Raw genomic sequence first — 22,193 nt, forward strand, 5'->3', positions numbered from 1 at the left:
ATAGTGTAGTTTTCTCTTAGAGTTAAAATTATTTACAATTAAAGTTTATATTTTGGGTCAGGTTCTCTTCCTCTCTCCCATAAAATCTGTTCTATCTTGGTCTCTTGTAACCATTTACACATATCATTGCTGCTTTTAAAACACAGCTTTTTCTATAGAATGAATTCAGAAGTCTTTGGATTGTATATAGAACACCCTGGTTTTCTTCTCAATTTATCTTTGTATACCCCTCCACAAAAATTACTCTCTAACCACACTGACCTACTTTATATTTTTAACTATTCTGTGATCTTTCAAACTTAGGCGCCTTTGCTCATGCTGTCACTTCTGAATGGAATGCCCTTCTCTTCTTTTATATTTGGTAAATCCACTGGCATTCCTTGAAACATGACCTTCTCAGTTTTACAGTTCCAACTTGCTTCTCCAAAAGTCCATAGTGCCTTAAAGTAGAACTGATATTTGGCATGTGGTTGATAGATGATTCTAAAATAAGACATTAATAGATGCTCACATTCTGAAGTAAGGTGGTTAGTTTCATCGATGTTGTACATACATAGAAATCTTACACCTCACCATAACTTCTCGGTAAAGTTTATCAAATGAAAATGTGTGTAATGTAAATCAAGTGAGTAACAAGTGCTACTCTGGAAGTTGTCTGTTTAATGTGTGTACATAGCTTTAAGATTGTTTACTACAAAGAACTCCAGTAAGCATTCAGGGTATATAACTATAGTTTTGTTTCTGTATAATAAGTTAGAATAGCTCCTTAACTGTTTTGTAGGGTTAATACTGCTATTTTCCTTTCATCAGTTTTTGTAAAGATGTTGGTTCAATTACGAACAGCTTGTATAGTTCCTTTGAGAATATTGTTTTCTAAATTATATTAAGTGAAGTAAGCCAGGCCCAAAGAAACATAGGTCCCATGGTTTCCCTTATTTGTAATATCTAGTATATGTATGAGTCAAGTGGAAAAGGTCAGATAATGTGATGTCAGGAAAATGAACCCTTAGATGTGTATTTTAATGTTTTTTTCTTTCATGCATGTGTTTCTAATGCATTTATAAGATTATCTCTTTGTTGCTTTGTATGTCCCTCCCCCACAGTATAACCCCTGCTTTCACTATATTTGATGTCAGTATAACTTGTGGAGGAGATGGGGAAAAACCAGTTGTTTAAGGATACAGGTGGACCTGTTGCAACAATGAGAAGTACAAGTTGTCATGTCCAAAACGAGCTTTACAACGTCGGTGCGGGGGGGAGGGGGGGGTAAGGAGAAGGTTTGGGATTGGGGGGAGGGGGGAGGCTGGGAAGGGATGTGAAGGGTAAACAAAGGAGGAGGCTGCAGTGATTGGTAAGAAATGTACGCATTATCCTGCCCACGTAATTGTAACTCCTCTGTACAGTATGTTCACAAATAAAATAAAATTAAATTAAAAAAAAAGAATATTGTTTTCTAACACAAGGTCAGAAAGGGAGAACACTCACATTAGAAAACAGAACAAATAGCATTCTTGCAGAACTGGATAGGAATAGCCACCAATAAACCAATATTTTAATTATATTAAAAAATTTGGTAAGAGACTAGTTGAAACTGCATGTGTAGAATACCATCTGTAGAACACCAGGAGGCATATTTCTCATTTCCTCTAATATTCTAGACAAGGATATACTGACACCCAAATGAGAGTACCAGCTTGAAGAAGTCAACTCAGATCCAATGTATTCGTGATTCTCCCTAATTTATCTTAACTGATACATGTGACTGACTGTTCATTTGTCAATCAATGCCAATGATCAATGCATTCACATTTTTTACATCATAGAAATGCCCACTCTTGCATTATAAAGAAAGGTTTGCTATCAAATTGGGTTCTCTTTGCATGTGAACAAAGCGTAGTGGCTTATTTATATTATATACTCAACCTTTCAAGATCCTCACACGACTCCCTTAAATAATATGGAATTGGTGCAATCAAGCATTGTTTATTTAACTCAATTCGATTTAATTTTTGTTTTAGATTGTTTACATGTAATAAAATGCATAGCTCTTCGGTGCTCAGTGTGGGAAGTGTTTTCATTTGTGTTTAAATAAATGTAGCCATCAGAAAACAAGGTGCAGAAAAGGCGAGGGATGTAGCGCAGTGATACAGCACTTGCCTCATATGCATAACACTCTGAATTTGATCCTCAGTACCAGAAAGAAGAAAAAGAAAAAAAGGGATAAATGATCAAGCAAGGTATAGAACCTTTCTATTACTTCTAGAAGTGCCCTCGTGTCCCACTCCAGTTAGTCCCTCTGAGAGTAACCACTTTCTGACATCTGTGGCCACCGTTTCCTGGTCTTCCACTGTGCACTGCTTGCAAATGCAGAGAACACTCTTCTGCTTAACATAATGCATGTGGTGCTCACTCAGGAGCAACCTACCACTTTAAATAGAGCTGATAATTCAAACACCCCCAAATAGGCTACTTTCACTCCAATAAAGACCTGAATAAGAAGGACATAAGGTAAGGGAAACAAAATAGCTAGTAACATATTGTATTATTTTTCAGTCAGGGCGCATCCTGAAGATAATGCATCAAGGAGGAGTTGGTATGTGCCATCAGACCACAGATGGATTAGGGTTGTGAAGTTTTTCATATTCTTTTGCATAATGTTGGTATTGCTCAGGGAGGAGAGGCTGACGGGCTTCATCTTTTCTGTTTCTGGCACGAATCAGACAAGAGGCTCCCATGAAAAGGACTGCGACTAGTAACAGAGCAGCTACTACCGTGATGGTGATGATCTCTGGTACACTAAACCTCTGGCCTGTTTGGAAAAGAAGATGAGTATATGTACAAATGTTAAAATACTGTTCACCAAAATTTAGGCAACATCTCAAATTTAGGCACCATTTTAGGTGCTTTAACAGAAATCTTCACACTTCTGTTTCTTTTTCTGACTAGATTGCCTAAACCTAACACTTGTTCTTTTGAAGGCACTTTTGAATTTCTTTTTATGGAGTATGACATACTGGAATAGATAGTTAGTTTCATTGAGAAGTTGGGGAGATGATGACTCAACGGGTTTAAGTTCTTTGTCTAAGATCACTTGGTTCAAAATGACAGCTGATTTTGGAACCCAGGTTTTTCAAATCCTGTCTCCCTCCACTGCGCTCTTCTTTTGGTGATATTTGAGACTTGAACCTAGGGTCTTAGCTTAGCTCAACCTCAAATAAGTTTGGCTGGTATTTTTGTTCTAGAGACAGTCTTTCTAACTTTGCCCAGTTGGCTACTCATGATCTTCCAGTCTTTGTCTCCCAAGTAACTGAGATTACAGGTGTGTCTCCATATACCCAGGGGAAAGGGATTTAAATTTGAACAAGGAAGTTTTGCATTTCAAAATCTCAAAAAGCTAAGAATATTTCAGTCCCTCTTCACTTCGCCTCTTCACCAATGAAAGCAACATGGTCTAACAGGAAAAAAATGGGGGCTTTTGCATAGAAATAGGCTCAAAATTCCTTCTGTTTCCTTGCTAGGAATATATATGAGACATAGCTTCTTTATGCCTCAGGTTCCTTATGTGCAAATTAAGGATTGTAAAACTCACCTTAGAATTATGGGGAATAAATGAGATAGAGGAACATATCATCAGTCCAATTCCAGGTGACTATGAGTTTTCCCTCTCTTTAGCACTGAACAATAGTCCTAATGAAAATGAAAATCTCAGAATATTGTGAGTATTCTTTTTTTTTTGGGTCCGGTTGTGGGGCTTGAATTCTGGGCCTGGGCACTGTCCCTCAGCTCTTCACTCCCGGCTTTTTCTTATGTGGTGCTGAGGAATCAAACCCAAGGCCTCAGGCATGCAAGGCAAGCGCTCTACCACTGAGCCACCTTCCCAGCCCTATTGTGAGTATTTTAAAGATAACAGATTGGCTTTTGGAAATTCTCACAGAATAAATATATGTCCAACACTCACTTGGCCATTGAACTTCATAGGTATATCCAAGGTTGTCTGGAGCCGTAACAAACATTTCTGTGTTGGTAACTGGAGGCCAGAATGGTACCATGTTATATTGTCTGTTATGCCCAATAGGGGCATTCTCCAATGGGAATTTGGATATATCTAAAATATGCCAAAAGACACAAAGTTAACATCCATGTCATAGTTATGTTCTGAAGAGGTCCAAAACTAAAAAAGAATATTGTAAAATGTTCTTAATATTTTATACTGAATGAAGACAAACACAGTCTTACTACAAAGATTACATAAAACAGAGTTCAAGTGCTCAGAATAGAACACCAACACAGCACTTCTTAGATAAAGTTTTTTTTTTTTTTTTTTTAAATCGGTCGTGGGGCTTGAACTCTGGGCCTGGGCGCTTTCCCTCAGCTCTTCAACTCAAAGATACTGCTCTACCACTTGAGCCACAGTGCTCATGGACTTTCCTGCCTAGGCTAGCTTTTAACCATGATCCTCAGATCTCAGGCTCTTGAGTAGGTTGGATAATAGGAGTGAGCCACCAGCACCTGGCTGAAAAGGAATTCTTAAAAACAGAAATTTTAGTATTGTATCATTTATGATAATCATCATTTGTACTAGCTTTAGATAACAGAAACTAATTTGAGTACAATTCATTAATTCATTTCTAGACAAATAAGATAGACCTGTAATTTGTTGTACTGTTGTCCATAATTTGAGACTGAGAAATTGTGCATTTTTTAGAGGTTGTCTTTGACTCTGAACATTTCTGCTTAATATTTTTCTGCTTATGTTTTATAGAAGCCAATAAGGATTCCAGGTTTTTACGTGGAATCCCATTTACTTTTTCCTCTCCTGTCTTTCCATGCAAATTTAAGTCGTTTAAGTATAAAACATTGCTGAATGAGTTTTTGTCAAGGACAAAAAGAAATAGTACATGGTTTGAAGCAAAAATATTGGTCTTTTGTTGTTTGTTCTATATTTATGTAAATACCAATTGTATGCACAAGGAAGATATAATCCCTGCCTGAAGTTATGAATTGCTAGCCTCGAGTTTGAGTTTCCTAAAACTGCTATTTTCAGCTTCACTTTTATATTTCAGAACCGAGTCGACAATAGTTAAAATGCATCTAAATCATCAGAAGAAAATTACTAAAAAATTAACATAGAATTAAATTTTTTATGCATCAAAATGGTTGAAGGTAGCAAATAAAACACAGAATCATACAATTTCATAGCTTGCCCACATGGAGAGAAGTCACATCATTTGTGTTTCCCTTCTCATACATCCACAAGTACTGTTTTCCAGTATACTAGACATGAACTCTGCATTGATTTTTTGCCTGTGAAATCTAATGGAAGATTGGGGGAAAACTGACTGAAAACTTCAAATGGCAAAATGAACTTTCAAGTTCAAGAGGTTCAGAAAACCCTAAGAAGGCAAACCTCAACACTGACAATAAAGTATTTTTTAAGAAATATTAAAAAAATACCAATTGGATTGTCAAAAAACCAGAGTTGGAAGTGAGCTGGGACAAGTACTAATGAGGATACATTGACAAGATGTGGTATATGTGAGATGCTGGTGGGGTATGGGGATTTCTTTCTGCACCTGTTATTTGCCACAGTCCCTGTGAATCAGAGAAGGATGCTTTAGTAGCTAATTTGAAGAACAAGTGGTCATAAAAAGTCAAGTACTTACAGTTTTTGGGAGTTTCCACATAGTATGTATTAAAGCTAGTTAAATATTATTTAATGAAATCTACTGAGCGCTGGCTGGTGCTCTGGCATTTGTCTAGACACTGTGACTGTAGCATGGAACAAGATGGCAAAACCCCCTGCTCTCAGGGAACTCACATTGTAGTAATCTTTTAGTAGCTATTTGCTACTAAATGTATTAATGTGACCAGCCTCAGCCCAGGTCAGATACAACTGTTGATAAAGTTGAGTCCACTAAAATGAGTGGAGGAATAATAGTAAAATTAACAGTATCAATTGGATTACCATAACTTCTCTATGCAAGATTCTGAAGGACTTCCCACTCTCTCTAAGAATTAGGCCCAACAATTGTGTTGTATCTCCCTATTTTCCTTCTTATGTCATTCATCCTTCACTGCTCTCTCCCAACCCCCTGCCCTGCCTCACCCAAATTGGACTCTTTTCTGCATTTTTGTCTATAGATCCTCCTTCATTCATCTACATAGTTCTTCTTACCTTACCTTCTGATTTTGTACATCTTCAAAGACTTAGTATCTTCTAATGTACTACATATATTTATTTATATTTATGATCATTTCTACTAGCAGGAAAATTATATGGACAATGTTTTCCTGATACTCTGGAACCTATAATAATGCCCAGGAAATAGTTGGAGCTTAAATAATATTTGTGAAAGGATGTGTGTGTGTGTGTGTGTGTGTGTGTGTGTGTGTGTGTGTGTGTGTGTGTGTTACTTTTCTTTCATGGCTCATTATGAGACATGTAGAAACTGCTTCTTCTGGAAAAAATGCACTGAGTGAACTTCTAGATTATTATGTTTAAATCTTTGCTCATATTTCTCAGTTTAAAAAAGCAGGGAAATTGAATTACATGTTACACATATCCACAATGTCAGTGAATAGAAATTAATACTGTTGTCATAGTGTTTTTGATGCTTTGTATTGTACTGTTATATCTAATAAGAGGATTCTACAATGGAAATTATAATGCGGATGACTATAATTACCTTTAGTTATAAAATACAATTCTTGTTCTATTCTGACTCTAATAATTTTATAATTCTATGATTTTTGAAAAGCCTTCAGTATCTATGAAAAAACCGTTAGTACATTTTGAAAAGATATTCTAATCTCTATTCCTAGAGTTATATTATGAATACTTTCACTTTATAAAGTTTTAGAAATTCTTGCAGTGTTTTTATTTTTGTTTCTAAGATAGTTGCTTTATGATATTGCTTTCCAAAAGACATTTATAGAATGTAGAACATTTGTGTTTTAGCTTCCATGAAACTACAAGTAGTCATACTTACTTATCTTATAATGTTATAGCCACATTTTATCAGAAATATTCTGTAGGTTGATTGACTATGTTTAGTTTATGGTACTTCTCTGTCTACTACTTAGTAGGTAACTAAGAAACCTTATGATATTCATAGCCCAAACAAAAGGAGCAGGCAGGAAAGAAGAAGTAAAGATATTTTCCTGGTTCATCAAAAATCTTTCAATTAAAATCCAGATAAGGTGTAATAAATTGTAATAAATGCAAGATCATTGTTTTTCAACACAATATGAAAGACAAAGAAATGAGTATTTTTCACAATTGAAAGAAAACTCCATTGAAAAGAATTGTCAGGATACTTATGAAACTCCATTTCTTGAAAATGATCATTGACTTTCATGGCATTGTGAATGGCTCTATGTATATGACTTGTACATTCATGTCTAATTTCCAGATGTCATGTTTAACAAAAATTGGTTTTGTTATTTCCTAGATCCCAGTTTCTTATACTGTAATAAAAGTCTTCTAGTTAAAGATATATAAAATGATATTTTTATTGTAAAAAAGAAGAGATGTTTTTATAATTAAAAACTTTGGGAAGATTTGCTAAAAGTCAACATCTGAAATGTAACTTTAAATTAGGGAATAGGAAATAAGTAGCATTGTAAAAGGTTTAGAGGTTACAAAAATCTAGATTGCATTGTACACATCTTAGTTTCTTGATTGAAAGAAACTGACATTAAATTACAGATAATTTATTGTGGGTGTAGATATGTATGTAAATGCATAATAACTGTGAGAAGGAGTTTCAATTAATAAAATCTTAACTGACAATTTTATATTTATGTACGAATTGTTTCTGAAATTATTTTATGATGCATTAAAGTATTTTGAGCAATCCTGTCCTGATCAGGTTGGGCACACACACACACACACACACACACACACACACACACACAAATGCAAGTCCAGATATAAGTATCATATTGATGTACATAATAAAGTAAAATCACAGATGTCAAACTTTACTATAGTTTCAAACTATGAAAAATCATTATATTTTAACAGTGACCATGATTTGATGGTTTTGAAAAGCCATGTAATTCTCTCAGGTGAGTAAGACTGTATTGAAATGAACTTAAAAGAGATTTTTTTTACATTAATTTTCAAGTAGAACAACATTTCTATGTATGTGAGGCTGCAAAACTCTGAACTGGATTGAAAGTCATAAATTTTTGCTCTTTTGAAACATTGAATAGCTCTGTAAGTTTTTCTCCTTCATGTTAAAAAGCAACGAGGAGGATTTTGTTGGAAGATACAAGAAAAAAAATCTTGGGAAATATGGTATTTTTTTTCACAACAAATGCAAAGGATTACATTAAGGTAAATAATATTCCAAGAGATCTGGGCAATTTCCAACTGGTTTTGAAGATCTGGAAATGGTTATCTAGTATAGCTATTTTTATATTTATTTTGTGGTAGATTTTATGTGTATCAAGTGCTACACTAAAATGATGAACTATACCACCAGAACAATCCCTTTAATGAAGCCTGGGAAAAGGCCTATGGAAGCATCTCACCAGCGTTATGTCTCCTCAGCCATTCATCAAAGACTGCGTCAGTGAAAGTATGTAGGAGGACAAAAATAGGATCATTGGGAGATAAATGGGTTTGTCCTCCTGTGCCATTCAAGAATAGATGGGCCAGGTTGTGAAGACTTCGAATTGCAGGGTCATACTTCCCCGTGGGATCACTGTAACCTAGATTTCAAAGGAAGGATGAGAATAGCAGAAAACATTGCAAATACGTCACTCTTCAAGTAAACAGCAGTCATTATGTTTAGAAACTACTTCCCCCCTAAAGTTCGTCAGTCTAAATTTTCCCTTAGTATAATAGCAATGCCTCTCTGTACCAATGGTTGATGACATTTATTTGCTGTACTCAGAACTAGGTTGGTTTTAAGCATGTCATTCTAAATGTAGCCTCTAGGTTTAAAATAATGTCTTGCAAAGGATGCCAGTCAAAGTATATGGAACACTGTGTATTGACACAGGCAGACATTATTCTGCATGGAATTATAAAGAGTGAAAATCTTCAGTTTGGAGTCAACAGTGCTGCCTGAATTGGGAGAGCACCTCTCTGACGCTCCTGAAACTTAAATTGCCAGATGTGACCCAAGTCTCGTACCTGATTCCCTGTGAATGATGGTCAATACCTTTATTTTTGGAAAGTTATTTTTGTGAGGAAGTTAAAATTTCTCAGCATTTTCCTACCATTTCTGTCCTACTTTTAAATACTCTGAAAGCCTACTGTCAAAAGACATCTAACTTCAGCTAAACCTCCTGTATATTAGAAAGAAGATAGGGATAAATGCATAAAAGGTCACAAATAAAGATGGAGGACATACAACATAGGATGGAATTCTAAGTTTACCTAATTGTCTTGGAGGATTGTTGTATATTTAGAGCTAGTCATTCATCCACTGGTTAATATTCTAACAAGTTTTAATTCACAAAGCACTGAAGCACTGATTATTATCTAAATATATGCTGCAAAGTTTGCCTTTTCATACAATGTTAGGAAATTAATAAAATCTGATTTCTCATCAACATTAATAAAACATAATCTGTACTTATATTTTATGAACATAACTTTAACCAAAAGATAGTAACTGTTGAAGTATTTGTACAATTATATTAAAGCTATATAATAGCACATTTATTTAGTTTTCAAAATTAAACATAAAAGTAGGTGGGGATGCACACAATGGTTTTTTTTGATAGTCCACATTTTTACTAGAATGGCATAAAGATATTACTGAGACTAACTTAATCATGATAATTTTACTGCATGTGTATGCCTTTTGCTTACTTCATTTTAAAAGTCATTTCACAGTTGTGTTGGGATATACACACTGTATAATTTTTTACATGTTTAGTTTAATGTTCTTCAAGTGGTCTAAGAGAACAGAATTTAAACTAATGATCAGAGCTGGGGCAGGCAGAGCAAGGCAGGAAAATGTGTTTGAAGTGAACCTGGACAGTTAGTGAGATCCTAACCTAAACATAAAATGAAAACAAAACAATTATACATGTAGGTAAAGTGACAGGGTGCTTACATAAGGTTGTATGTATTCAACCTCAGGAAAAAAAAAATCCTCATGTGATACCAAGTATCACAGCTCTTCAGGGCAAAGAACCCTTTTCTATTTTTTTTTTATGGGGCAAGTTTCATCTAAAATGTACAAGGCCATATTTAAGGCCAATTTGATGTAAGAAATTTGTAATAAACTTAAAACAAAAATTATGTGTCTTTAAAATTTTTAATATATATCAAGCATGATATAGAGAAATCGGAAGTAATTTAAAAACACAACTTGGAAAATTAGAATTTGAATCTGAGCTCTGTTATTAACTCTTGAATATCTTGAAACAGTCATCTTATGTATTTAGATTTCAATTCTTGAGTTTTAAAACTTCTAACATGTTAAATAAAACCAAATAAAAATCAGTAGATGCTAATATAAACTTTTATAGGCCTTAAGAAAAGTTGCAGGTTTTCACAATCTGAATAAAACGTGCTCTAACCAGACTTTCCAAAATGTCAACTAATTGTTTGGAATTTAAATAAAAATAATTGTTACTCATTTTTCCCCCAGAGAAAGACTTCATCCTAGTTTGTTGATGCTAGGATATAATAATTACATGCTGGCCTGATAATTCCCAGAAATTTCAGTTTAAAGAGTTTTTAGATTTTTCAGAGGAAAGAAAAACTTCCAATGGCTCCTTCTCCTATGATAGTTAAATAAAATTATGTGGTTTGATGACTCTTTTCAAAGAACTTTCATTTTTGAGCAGATAATTGTGATCTCCTCAAACAGGCAGCTCAGTTCCTATGAAATTGACAGGATCAATTTGGTGTTCGAAGACTTCAATGAAATCAGAGGCACTTCAGCCTCCTTTCCCTACTGTAAGAGCAATTCAGACAACCAGTTTGGTTTACTTGCCTTCCACCGTGTTTCGGAAACTGTTTGTAGAGTTGGAATAAAAAGGAGGTGTGTCAAATACACTGACTTCCAAGCACTGAGCTACATCCTGTGGTGTGGGAAGACGCTGCACCAGGGGTCTAGCCACGTTCCCAGCTGGATTTCTCCGGATTGGCCCACCCTCTGTGCCTGGGGGGAAAAAATAGGGCAGGATAACACTTACAGAGGGTAAAGTCTAACCATTGGTCTTCATGAACACACACACAATGAATACGTACACACATATGTATATACAAACACATACATACACATACATGTAATATATGCATATATACATACAATTTTATGTGACGTATATCTTACATATATGTCACATAAAATTGTTCAATTTTCTATTTTTTACTATGGTATGTGAATTGTACAAAGAAATTTCATGTTGGTTTTTTCCCCATTTTTCAATGTAAAGATTAATCGATGCAATAAAATAAGGTTTTAGCACTGAAAAATAACTTCTGTTCAGTAGGAAACAAAACTTAAAATGCATGCTCAGTGATATGACAGTGGAAAAACAACCTACTATCCTACCTCTGTAAAAAAAAAAAGTGATAAAAACATCTGAATTAAAAAAAAGAAAGATTAGACACATCGATACAGGTCCTGGCATATGTTAAATTGGCACAAAATTTGTTTCCCCCTCCCCTGCAAGAATCCATCAAAATCACAATTCTATGAATTTGGCAAGATAATCTAACAAACCTAAATTCCAAACCACAATACATGTGCATAAAAATTTGCATCTAAATGCCATCCATTTCAAGCTTTTACAGGAATAGGAAAACAAAGTACAATCAGAAACACTTTGGTAAGTGGTGCATAGTTCAATCATACAGATTTTTCAATTATTTTCTCTATTTTTTATTGTAGATGAGTTGTACAACAGAGTTTCCTTGTGATCATTTTTCCATGTTTCAACTTTTTGATCAATGTGCTAAAATAATATATATATAATAATATATATAATAAAATAATATATAATAATAATTGTGGGGCTTGAACTCTGTGCCTGGGTGCTGTCCCTCAGCAATTTAGCTCAAAGCTAGCACTCTACCACTTGTTCCACAGCAGCACTTCTTGCTTTTCTTTTTTTTTTCTGCTTGTGTGGTGCTGAGCAATCGAACCCAGGGCCTCATGCATGCAAGGCAAGCACTCTACCACTGAGCCACCTTCCCAGCCCCAAATTATTATTTTTGAAAGGAAGTAAGAAACAAGTAAACACATTGCTGTGATCTTATGGTTAGATAATGTGATATGTGCCTTACGTGAGGGAAGGAAGAGAAGGAAAGAGAAAGAGATCTCTTTGTCATATTGTTCAAGAAATGTTTCACAAAGAATACATTTACAAAGAACCCTGAAAGACTAAGGACATATTCATAGATAAACTAGAAATATTAAAGATAGATAGACTGAGGAAGTAACAAGGGATGCTAAGCTTCTTTCTATTTTTAATAAAAAAATTCCCATTACAATAAGAACTCCCTTTGTTTTTGTTCACCAGTGACTCCCTTATCCTGGCTCAGTGCCAGCATATACTAGGTTCTGAGTTGTTTGCTGGATGCTGTTGACTAGCAGACATTCAGACTGCCTGTGAAAAGGGATCTGGCTGGGAGCAGAGGATAGAATAGGAGCATAGTGGGCTGCAGGAACCATGAAGAGCCAAAGCAGAGCAATGTCAGGGAGAACTCAAGGAAAGATGGATAGACTACACTGAAGGCATTAGGAACTAGGGAGAAATTGAAGCCTTCGATCCATGGAAGGAGAGGAGGCTGGTTAGGAGTAGTATTTGTCAGTCTGTCCCAGTGGTCTTCAGAGAAAGATATATTTGCTTTACAAGGACTAGGAAAATACTCGAATTATCAGCAGGATAGGAAAATATATGGAGAACTTCCAGGCCCTCAAACAATAAGAACCCCTGCTCAGGAAGAAATGCATAGTTAGTATTTGAAGATACCTGACCCTTAATTTTATTTCTCTGCTAGATAGGGGACCATTTATTCATCTTGCCAAGCAGATATAAATTAATTCTATTTTTAACTTCCAGAGACAATTTCCATGTACTGTCTCATTTGTTATAACTATATATAGCTAAATATTCTTCTCATAGTGAAAGACATACACTTAGTTTCATCTGGATAAAGCATGTTTCTTTTTAACTTAAAAAGTAACACTTGAAGCATAAGACATACAAGGAATAAAAAATATATATAATTATAATTATATGTTAACAGCTCAGGGACAGATAATAATAAATTGATGGAAGGGAATAAGAAACTCATGAACAGACTAGCATGGAACATAAACTTAACAGTGACAAAGGCATTCAATCGCTGGCTAAGCATTCATTTTCTGATGTTTACTGTGGGAAAGCTAAATGCAGTTAGTCTGCAGATGTCACCTGTTGCAAAATTGTCCTTTTCCTGAAAGGATCCTTTAGAACACCTTTTGCTTTTTAATTCTTTTAACCTTGTTTGCTTTTAAATTTGCTTTTTAATTAATGGAAGAATTATAATTTCCCTTCCCTTTTTACTCTTCCATTTCCTCTTCCCCTCACCCTATCCTCCTCTTTTTTTCTTTCTCCCTCCCTTCCTTCAACCCAGAGCAATTCTATCTTTCTCTCCACATGTCAAATTCTCTTGGGAATTTTTTAAAATTTGAAATTCCAACCCAAGACACATGACTAATAAGCAGGGTTGATTATAGTAAGAAGATTAATTTGTAAACCAGGCATTCTGGCAGTAAGGAAGTTAGTGATGCACTGACCAAATGACTCAAGAAGAGCAATATGAAAACAAAAAGGCACTTTCTACATCTCAGTGCACCTTACCAGAGACTGCCTTGCTTATCGGAGGTGTTCAGTGCTTAAGTGGTCTTTACATACATGGAATCTATTTAACAGTAGTAGACCTTACTTTGATCTCTTTAGTAGGATGAAGGCCTGCCAGGCAGTCTATTTAAACTCTTTTTATCTAGTATGGAAATATGGCTACTTGTGATTTTTTTTTTGGTTGGTCGTGGGGCCTGAACTCTGGGCCTGGGTGCTGTCCCTCAGCTCTTCAGCTCAAGGCTAGCACTCTACCACTTGAGCCATAGCGCCACTTCCAGCTTTTTCTGCTTATGTGGTACTGAGGAATCGAACCCAGGGCCTCATGCTTGCAAGGCAAGCACTCTACCACTGAGCCACCTTCCCAGCCCACTACTTGTGATTTTAAACTTACTGTTACAAAGTGTTCCCAGGGTATCATAATCGTCCAAGGATTCGCAGACCACTCTCCATTGAGAAAACACAGAGTTGGGGCTTATGAGAATGGAATTAAAGTTGCTTCTGGATCCCATTAAGTCATCCGTGCAGACATCACAGGTGTTTCTCCCAGTTGCAAAGTTCCAGTAAGGCAGAGAGAAGAAAGGTTCCTGCAGCATGTCCTAGATCAAGAAACTGTGGGTAGACTGTGGGCTTCATTATCCCCTTCCTGTTAGCTTACTTTGGCCTGACTGTCTATTTCTTTCAGCTGACTTTAGCCCCTAAGGATTCAATGACTGCATCAGTGGTTCTGAGAGATGCTGAAGGGTTAAACTCCTTATTCAACAAAGCTTGTGATTTACAGTGGGGAGTTATGTGGGCCCTAGAGAAAATGAAATACAATTCTTATGATGAAATTTATTTTTAAGGAAAACTACTTTCCTTTTTCTTTTGGGCAGGTTAGATTTCTATACAACAATTATACATTTAATTTCTCTTTTGAGCTTATCTCACATTTAAAAAATGTGTTCCAGAGATTATATGCTTCTTTCATTAGGCTTCTTAAAAAATACACATGTACTTTACTTGTTTTACAATCCTTCGGCCTTTGGGGAGTTATATTCAGAAGGTGAGAGTTAAATGTATGTTGTTATTGGTTTTGCTTGGCTTTCAGACACTTAGTATGTCTATATTGTTTAGCTTTAAGTTTCTTTCAAAACCAGCCTGTGCAGAAAATCCTCTAAGAATCTTTTTATTAGTTTTATTTTTTCATCAGACCTAGGGCTTGAACTTAGGGACTGGGTGCTGTCCCTATGCTCTTTTTGCTCAAGGCTAGTACTCTACCACTTTGAGCCACAAATCCACTAACTTTAAATATTTTCCTAGAGAAGATTTCCTTGTTCTTCAGTAACTTAGGGGTCCAAAAGATTTCTGAGATATCCTCAGTTAATGATCTCCAGAGGTTTGTAATTGTTTAAAAGCTATCTTTGTGGTGCACAAACATTAGTGGCAGCTTCCACTGGATCATTAAGAATCAGACTGCAGTTCAGCAACTGACATTTGGAGCCAGAGCATATTCATGTGGCATTTCAGCTGTGCCTTGTGTTTTTAGATTATAATATGTCAGCTGACTTGTGCTGTTGGGGTTTAAGAATGTAAGTCATTGAGGGTGAAATTTACCCAGGCAAAACTGAAGCATTTTGGTACTGCCCACCTGCCCTTTCATTTTGGTGTATCTATGAAAGTGTGACTTGAAACCATGAAGATCTAGAGTCAATTATAAATGACAGATTTATCTACTTATGATCTACTAAATGTCTGACTTGTAATCACAGATGTAAAATGTGATGTTCAGCGTTCCTGATAAATGTATGCAGTCACCCTCAAAGTACATAAGAGTAGACTGCTTCCATACATTTTATTCTGCATTTTATCAAATGTATTCTTTTACCTAATATTTTTTCCTTGAAATAATGCTGGCACAAGTATTATGCAAATCAATTAATAAGCTTAAACACTTTGTGTGTCTTTAGATCTTTTCCAGTTAGTTTTTCAAATTTTACTTGGTGTTAGAAATTCACTACTGTTGTTTCCTACAGGAAACTACGTGTATGTGTGTGTGTGTGTGTGTGTGTGTGTGTGTGTGTGTGTGTGTGTGGATGTGTGTGTGTGTGTGTGTGTGTGTGTGTGCCAGTTCTGGGCTTGAAAGGGGCCAAGGTGCGATTCCTGAGCTTTTGTGGTCAAGTCTAGCCCTCTGCTTTTTGAGCTGCAGCTTCACTTCTGGCTTTTTTTTTTTTTTGCTAGTTAATTGTAGATAAAAGTGTTGCAGGCTTTTTGGCCAGTTGGCTGCAAACTCTGATTCTAAGATCTTAGCTTCCAGAGTAGCTAAGCATGAGCCGCCAGTGCCGGGCGGTTTGTGGGTTTTCTAAAGGAGGCCTAATCATTTAAATTTTTATCTTTAAAATTAGAATAATTTTCTCAAGAAATGGAGCAGTTGGCAAAAAATAATGAAGCATCTATATTATCAGGTACTTTACTGTGTTTCAAGTGTGTAACCTTAAAAAATAAAAGCTAAAACAGCAATGTTTGAGTTGAGATTTATGGCAAAAAAAGTCATTTAAAAAATGCTGTTTGGTGTGCTTTTATTTTGTCTTTTTGGAAATTGCATACATTGAAGGTAGCAATATTATGTTTTGACATATATGTAAACACAAATATAATAGTGAAACAATTACTGCAGTCAAGAAAATTAGCACACCTTTTCTTTCATATATTATATGCAGTGTTTTTTGACAGGTTTTGTCTATAAGCTATACTATAGTAAAGGGGCATGGGAAAATTTAGCTCAATGAAAATATAACCATTCAAAATTCTGTGTCCTATTGAAAAGAAGCAACAACTTCATTTACTGCATTATGTATGCAGTACAGAGAAAACAAAACTACGCTATGTACTCAGCTTTACTCATACCAGAAGGAGGCCTTAGCTTATATTCTATCCAGAAGGAAAATATATCAAATGGTTTTTTTTGTTTCAAATTTTATGAGTCATTTTTTCAAGCCATAGACTATTTCAAACTTAATTAACACCTAAACATTTCTTAGTTGATGTTATCATTATTAACATAACTTTCCATTTATGTCACAAAAAGTAATCCGTGTGAGGAAAAAACTTACCTAAATGTCAAAGGCAGGTATATAATCATGACAATGCTTTGTGATCATGTGTTCTGATCATTTAACAACAATTACATACTGGGCCTCTGGTCTGTAATAACCAGACTGAGATGCTTCACACATACCTGCATATCTCTCTCCAACTGTAGCAGATGGTATCTGTGCCATGTGAGGAAAGCTGGTCCTTTGTGAGAGAAGTCCACTCCATCAAAGCTTTCTTGCCCTGCCCCAAGGAAGGTCTTTTTGACTGAATAATAGTGAGTCCAAACAAAATAGTTATATATAGAAATGTTTTCAAATTGTGGCGTGTTGCCATCTGGTCCCAGAATTTCTTCTGATCTCCTGGTGGCAATGACAAACTGAGGGTGGGTTGTGCGCTTCGCCAAATCCAGTGCCTGGACAAGGTGGTTCTTTTCTTCTGTGCTTAAGTCCAGAAGATTTCTCCTGACTTGAAGGATGAAAAATTCAGACATGAAAATATCTGTCTTAGGTGAGAATTGGTAGAGAATGAACACAACCATGTCATTACATATAATGTCTCATTTATCCATTGATTGTTACACTTGACCTATATTCAAATATTTTATGCATTATTTTCCTAGTTGAGCATTTCATATGCAAAGTGCTTGGGAACAGATATATTTCAATTTGGATTGTTTTAGGATTTGCCACATATACCCTATACACATACATTGAAGATTTTTTTATTTTTTATTTTTTTTTCTTATTAAAAAAATCAATTTTATTGTTATTGTAGAGGTGATATACAGAGGAGTTACAGTTACATGAGTCAGGTAATGAGTACGTTTCTTTTTGAATCATGTCACCCCTTCCCTTGCTCTCTCCCAGTTTTTCCCTCCTGTCTCCACCCATAAGTTGTATAGTTCATTTTCCACATAGTGTCTAGTGAGTACCACTGCTGTATTTGTTCACCCTTTGTCCTACTTTTTCAGTGTTCATTGAAGATTTTTTTAAAGAATAGTTTAAATAATTGTATGCATACAAAGGAGATTATGATATGAAAGTTTCCATTTTGTTGTATCACGTTGGGGTTCAAAGGTTTCTAGCCTGATTTCTCCCTTCTCTTTTCCTCCTTCTTCTAATTTAGTCTAGGATTTCTAGTGATTTCTTTCATCTTATTTGAGGATTTTCTGATTCTACCATAGATATTTCTGCACATTGTTGGCATATTCCTTTGTTTTCTAGTTATTGGCATGATGTCTTTGTTTTCTAATTTTTCACATCATAAATCTTGCAAAACCAAAGTAGGTGGCATTTAAGACCAGAGGCTTTTTTTTCTGTCCTTAGAACTATTATTCCAAGTTTGGATTTTCATTTGTAAAATGTGGATAGAAATAATACCTCCTTTATAGAGTTGTAAAGATCAAAGAGAGCAGGCATAAAAGCAATTAGACCAGAGCCTGCTATAATAAAGGCTCAGTAGATGGTCTGTTAAACCCTTGTACCAGCATGTGGCATACAGAAAACAACCAAGTACTGCTGACTGTTAACTATTTAATGCTTTGCTATAAGTGCATGTTTAGGCTTCTCATTGGAAATGCCTGAATTTGACTGTTACAGTTGGGAATTTCTTTGTAGGTCAGCAGGAATAGTTGAAGAAGCTGAAATAGGGGAGTCAAAGGTATCTCAGTATGGATTCTATGTTTACCAAATACCAGAATGGGAGGGTTGATCTTTCTGAATCTGTAACAGCTAACATCCTTGATCCATAAAAAATGTAGCAGATTTTCCTAGCATGTATGTAATGGGTCTTCAACACATATACTGGAATGCAATATCATTAATCAGAAAGTCTGAGGTTCAGTCACGACTTTTAACATTGACCAAGTCTCTTAAATTTTCTAAGCTTCAGTTTGCTCAACTTGGAAAGAGAAGTTGAGCTCTGTGATGAACAGATGTTGTTTTTCCATCTCAAATGATGTAGAATTCTATGCAGAGCCGGAGCCTCATTCAGGGCCGTGCACCTATTCATCTCCCCACTTACCTGTGAGAACTTTCTGGTTGCAGGCAGGTCCTCTCCACCCAGGGCGACAACTCCCACAGTTGTGTCCTGAGAAGTTGCCATTGCAGTGGCATGTCCTGTTGAAGAACCGCAGGGGCCACCCCTCCCGGTCATCTATACCATCGTGGGGGTAGAGGTGACTATGGGGCCTGGAGTCTGTAGACACAGCCTCGCACGTGCCGCGTCCTGATGCTGATCCGCAGCGGTCTGTCCCAGGTCCAGATGAGGGGGACAGGTCTGGGCAGCACACGCCACTTCTCAAAGCCTCAACGGTCGCACACTCTCGTGGGAACTGAGCCCAGGCCTGCTGAAAAAGCATCAGGAGGAAGACAAATTCCTGGGAGAAGAGGTTACAAGAGTTCATGCTGGTAGAAGCAGGAGTGCAGAACACCGAGCTGGTGTGCACCTCTCTGCCTAGAGAGGGTGGAGGCACGCAGGTAAAAACCTAGCTGAAAAAGAAAGCAAAATAGAGTTAGGCAAACTATATTTTGTACTCTTAAAAAAGTGTATGAGCCCTTTCCAACCCATTTTCCAAATGCAAGATGATCTTTCTAACAAATAATAAAAATAGCCGTTTCCCTTTGAAAATTTGAAATAGGTAACATATAATTAAAATACATTGTCCTAGTAACTGAGTTTTCTTCATTTAAAACCTCTATTCATATAAAAATACTTATCCTAGATATCACTTATCAAAAACATTCATTATTAGGTCATCATTACTAGCAACATTAATGGTGGATCTGAAAGTAAGATTGGGAGCAGATTTCCAATAAGTGAATTGCCTTAAAATCCCCCATCCTATGAGTATCTTGGAAAGAGTCCATCCATTCCTCAAAGATCTTCTCTCCAGTACCTTAAAATTGAGAGATTTCTCTGCTGGACTTCCTTTAGAGCTGAGCTTGAATATTTTATATTTGCTTGTCACCTGATGTCAAAGCTGCTAATTGCATGTGGGATTCTGCCAGATAACTAATCTTCAACATGATTGCCCAAAGTGGGAGGGGCTCCTCCTCTGTCCTCACTAATCTCTTTTCACATTCTGCCCTTTACTTGGTCAGCACATGACTCCCTTCCCACTGATTGTCTGCCTTGTGATAGTTAATGTATTAAGAAAAGGTCAGAAGCACTAATTTGAAAGATAAGTCAGAGAAACTGGAGAGCTTTTTGTTTTCATTGCAGAGATTTTCTATTTTCATACCATGCACTGGTAGAAAGCATCTGGCCTATGGCCCATTATATAAGTCCTACAAAATCACCTGGTACATAATAGGACAGACATGTTAGCTGTCCACAGTTATCTACCTGTATTGATAATTTTGTGTCGTCCTCAAGGATGTTATAAATATCCAAATGGCCTTTGGCAGAAAACAAATGTTTCTTATCCCCACTAGAGAATGAAACAGGTTATTTTTCCTTAATAACACAAAGGCCAGTTTAGTACATGCTTCTGTTGGTACCTTTAGGTTATGATCACTCTTGAAAACATTCTTATAGTTTATAGAGAGAAAAATTGTAGCAGAAAAAGCTTCAGAATCAGCTCTACGGAATCATGTGACATTGGTCATTAAACTCTCTGCTGGCTTTAGATTTAGTTACTTCAGCTTCCCTTCCTGGAGAAGTTAGTGGCTGCTGCTCAACTTTATTACAAAACACCACAGTCATTATTTGGAAGTTGCTCATGAAATGGCTTCTTATGTCTTGCTTTTACTATAAGCCAATGGCACCATGTGTAATAGATAGATGCATTTCAAGATGCAATTTTCTGAAAGTCCATGCATATGAAATCATTATTCACATGTAAACTTGAGTTTGAAATACATAATAAGCACTCTGCAAAGCTTATTAGAATTCATGATCAATGTTGCCACTCCTTTTGACTCTAAGCCATAAAATACTCCAGAAAACTATATAAAACAATTGAGGTATGGTTAACACAAAAAAAGACAGCTAAGGATATGTCTATAAATTAAGGTAAGAAAGAATAAGAGGAATCTTCTGTTTATGGCTCCTTGTCATTGTTATCAATGTGATTTATTATAAGGAGAGTTATGTCAAACCATGATTATTAAAATACTTGTCTGTGACTCTAAAGTATCATTCTATCTTTTATTAGTCTTGTTTTTAGTTTGCTATGCATAAAGCAACTTGCTAAGGTATCTACATTGTAAGCTCTCTTTCTCCCTCCTTCCTTTCTTCCCTCCATCTTTCCTTTCCTCCCTCCCTTCCTCCCTTCTTCCCTTCCTCCCTTCTTCCCTTCCTCTCTCCCTCCATCTCTCCCTTCCTTCCTTCCTTCCTTCCTCCCTCCCTCCCTCCCTCCCTCCCTCTATCCCTCCCTCCTTTCCCTTTCTTTCTTTTTATTATCTTTAAGTAGTTGTTTCAAAGACTTCCAATTCAGTATGTCAGTTTTGTGTACAATGCATCTTGATCAATTAATTCATGTCATCCCTTTCATTCTTCTCCTTCAACTCTACCCATCCCTTCAACTTACCTGGTTCCATTTTTGCATATGTACATTGAATATTATGACTGAATTTGTCTGTCCTTTTTTTCTCCATTCATCTGCCCCCACTCTGCTTGACTTCATGCCATTTGACAACATGTTTCAATTCATGGTATTTATTTTGTTTATTTATGTTAGTTGTTCAAAGGAGTTACACCATTGACATTCTTTGTGTATATGACCTTTAGCAAAACTATTTAATAACAGAATAACTGATGATGACTTATTTCATATCTAGGGGACAAGTTTATTTTCTGTTGTATCTCTAGGTTATTGAAAACACAAAATAGCATTATTACTAGGTAAGTAGGCTTCAGTGACTAGACTCTTCACTTATACCATGCATTTAAAGTGTATCCAAGTTATTACATGGAAAATACCATAAAACATCTTGTAGGATTTTTAAAAATGGAAATATATATATATATTATATAGTAATATACGATTTCTTGCCAGATCTAAATAGATGATCATTTTAACTTCTGGAATAAATTATTGGCATTGTACTGATTTTGATTTTTTAGTTTTGACAAATGTACAAAAGTAATGCCCATTAATACTAGGGGAAAGTTGGATGAAGGAATGGGAAAACTAACTATATCTTTACAAATTTTCTGTAATTCTAAAGTCATTCCAAGATAAAATGTTTATTTGAGAATGCTATTTAGGATGGTACAAAATGGTGGGACAAAGGGTTAACTTAGCAGTGCTACTCATTACACCCTTGTTGGGGAGGGAGGTCAGGTGGGAAAAA

At 35.9% G+C, this 22,193-nt stretch overlaps 1 protein-coding gene across 1 annotated transcript; it reads right to left on the reverse strand.

Moving 5' to 3' along the window:
* Positions 1-2,603: 2,603 nt before the first annotated feature.
* On the reverse strand, positions 2,604-21,437 carry Tyrp1 (tyrosinase related protein 1). The gene is made up of 8 exons (XM_070033716.1): positions 21,428-21,437; positions 18,919-19,350; positions 17,039-17,361; positions 14,216-14,420; positions 10,965-11,132; positions 8,539-8,718; positions 3,959-4,105; positions 2,604-2,809 (listed from the first exon to the last, which is right to left on the reverse strand). Exons 1-8 carry the CDS (start codon positions 21,435-21,437, stop codon positions 2,604-2,606), a joined length of 1,671 nt encoding a protein of 556 aa, XP_069889817.1.
* Between the last annotated feature and the right edge of the window lie 756 nt (positions 21,438-22,193).

Source organism: Dipodomys merriami, unplaced genomic scaffold (genome assembly GCF_024711535.1).
Source record: "Dipodomys merriami isolate MVZ:Mamm:240054 unplaced genomic scaffold, mDipMer1.0.p SCAF_22, whole genome shotgun sequence".
Taxonomy (NCBI): Eukaryota; Metazoa; Chordata; class Mammalia; order Rodentia; family Heteromyidae; genus Dipodomys; species Dipodomys merriami.

Bases quoted from the DNA above. Each gene is read 5' to 3' on its own strand.
- Tyrp1 (XM_070033716.1), bottom strand. The intron at 11,133-14,215 runs GTAAGTTTAAAA...TTTTCCCCCCAG, and splicing joins CCTGGGAACACTTTGTAACA to GCACAGAGGGTGGGCCAATC. The intron at 8,719-10,964 runs GCAAGTAAACCA...TTTGAAATCTAG, and splicing joins TTTCCGAAACACGGTGGAAG to GTTACAGTGATCCCACGGGG.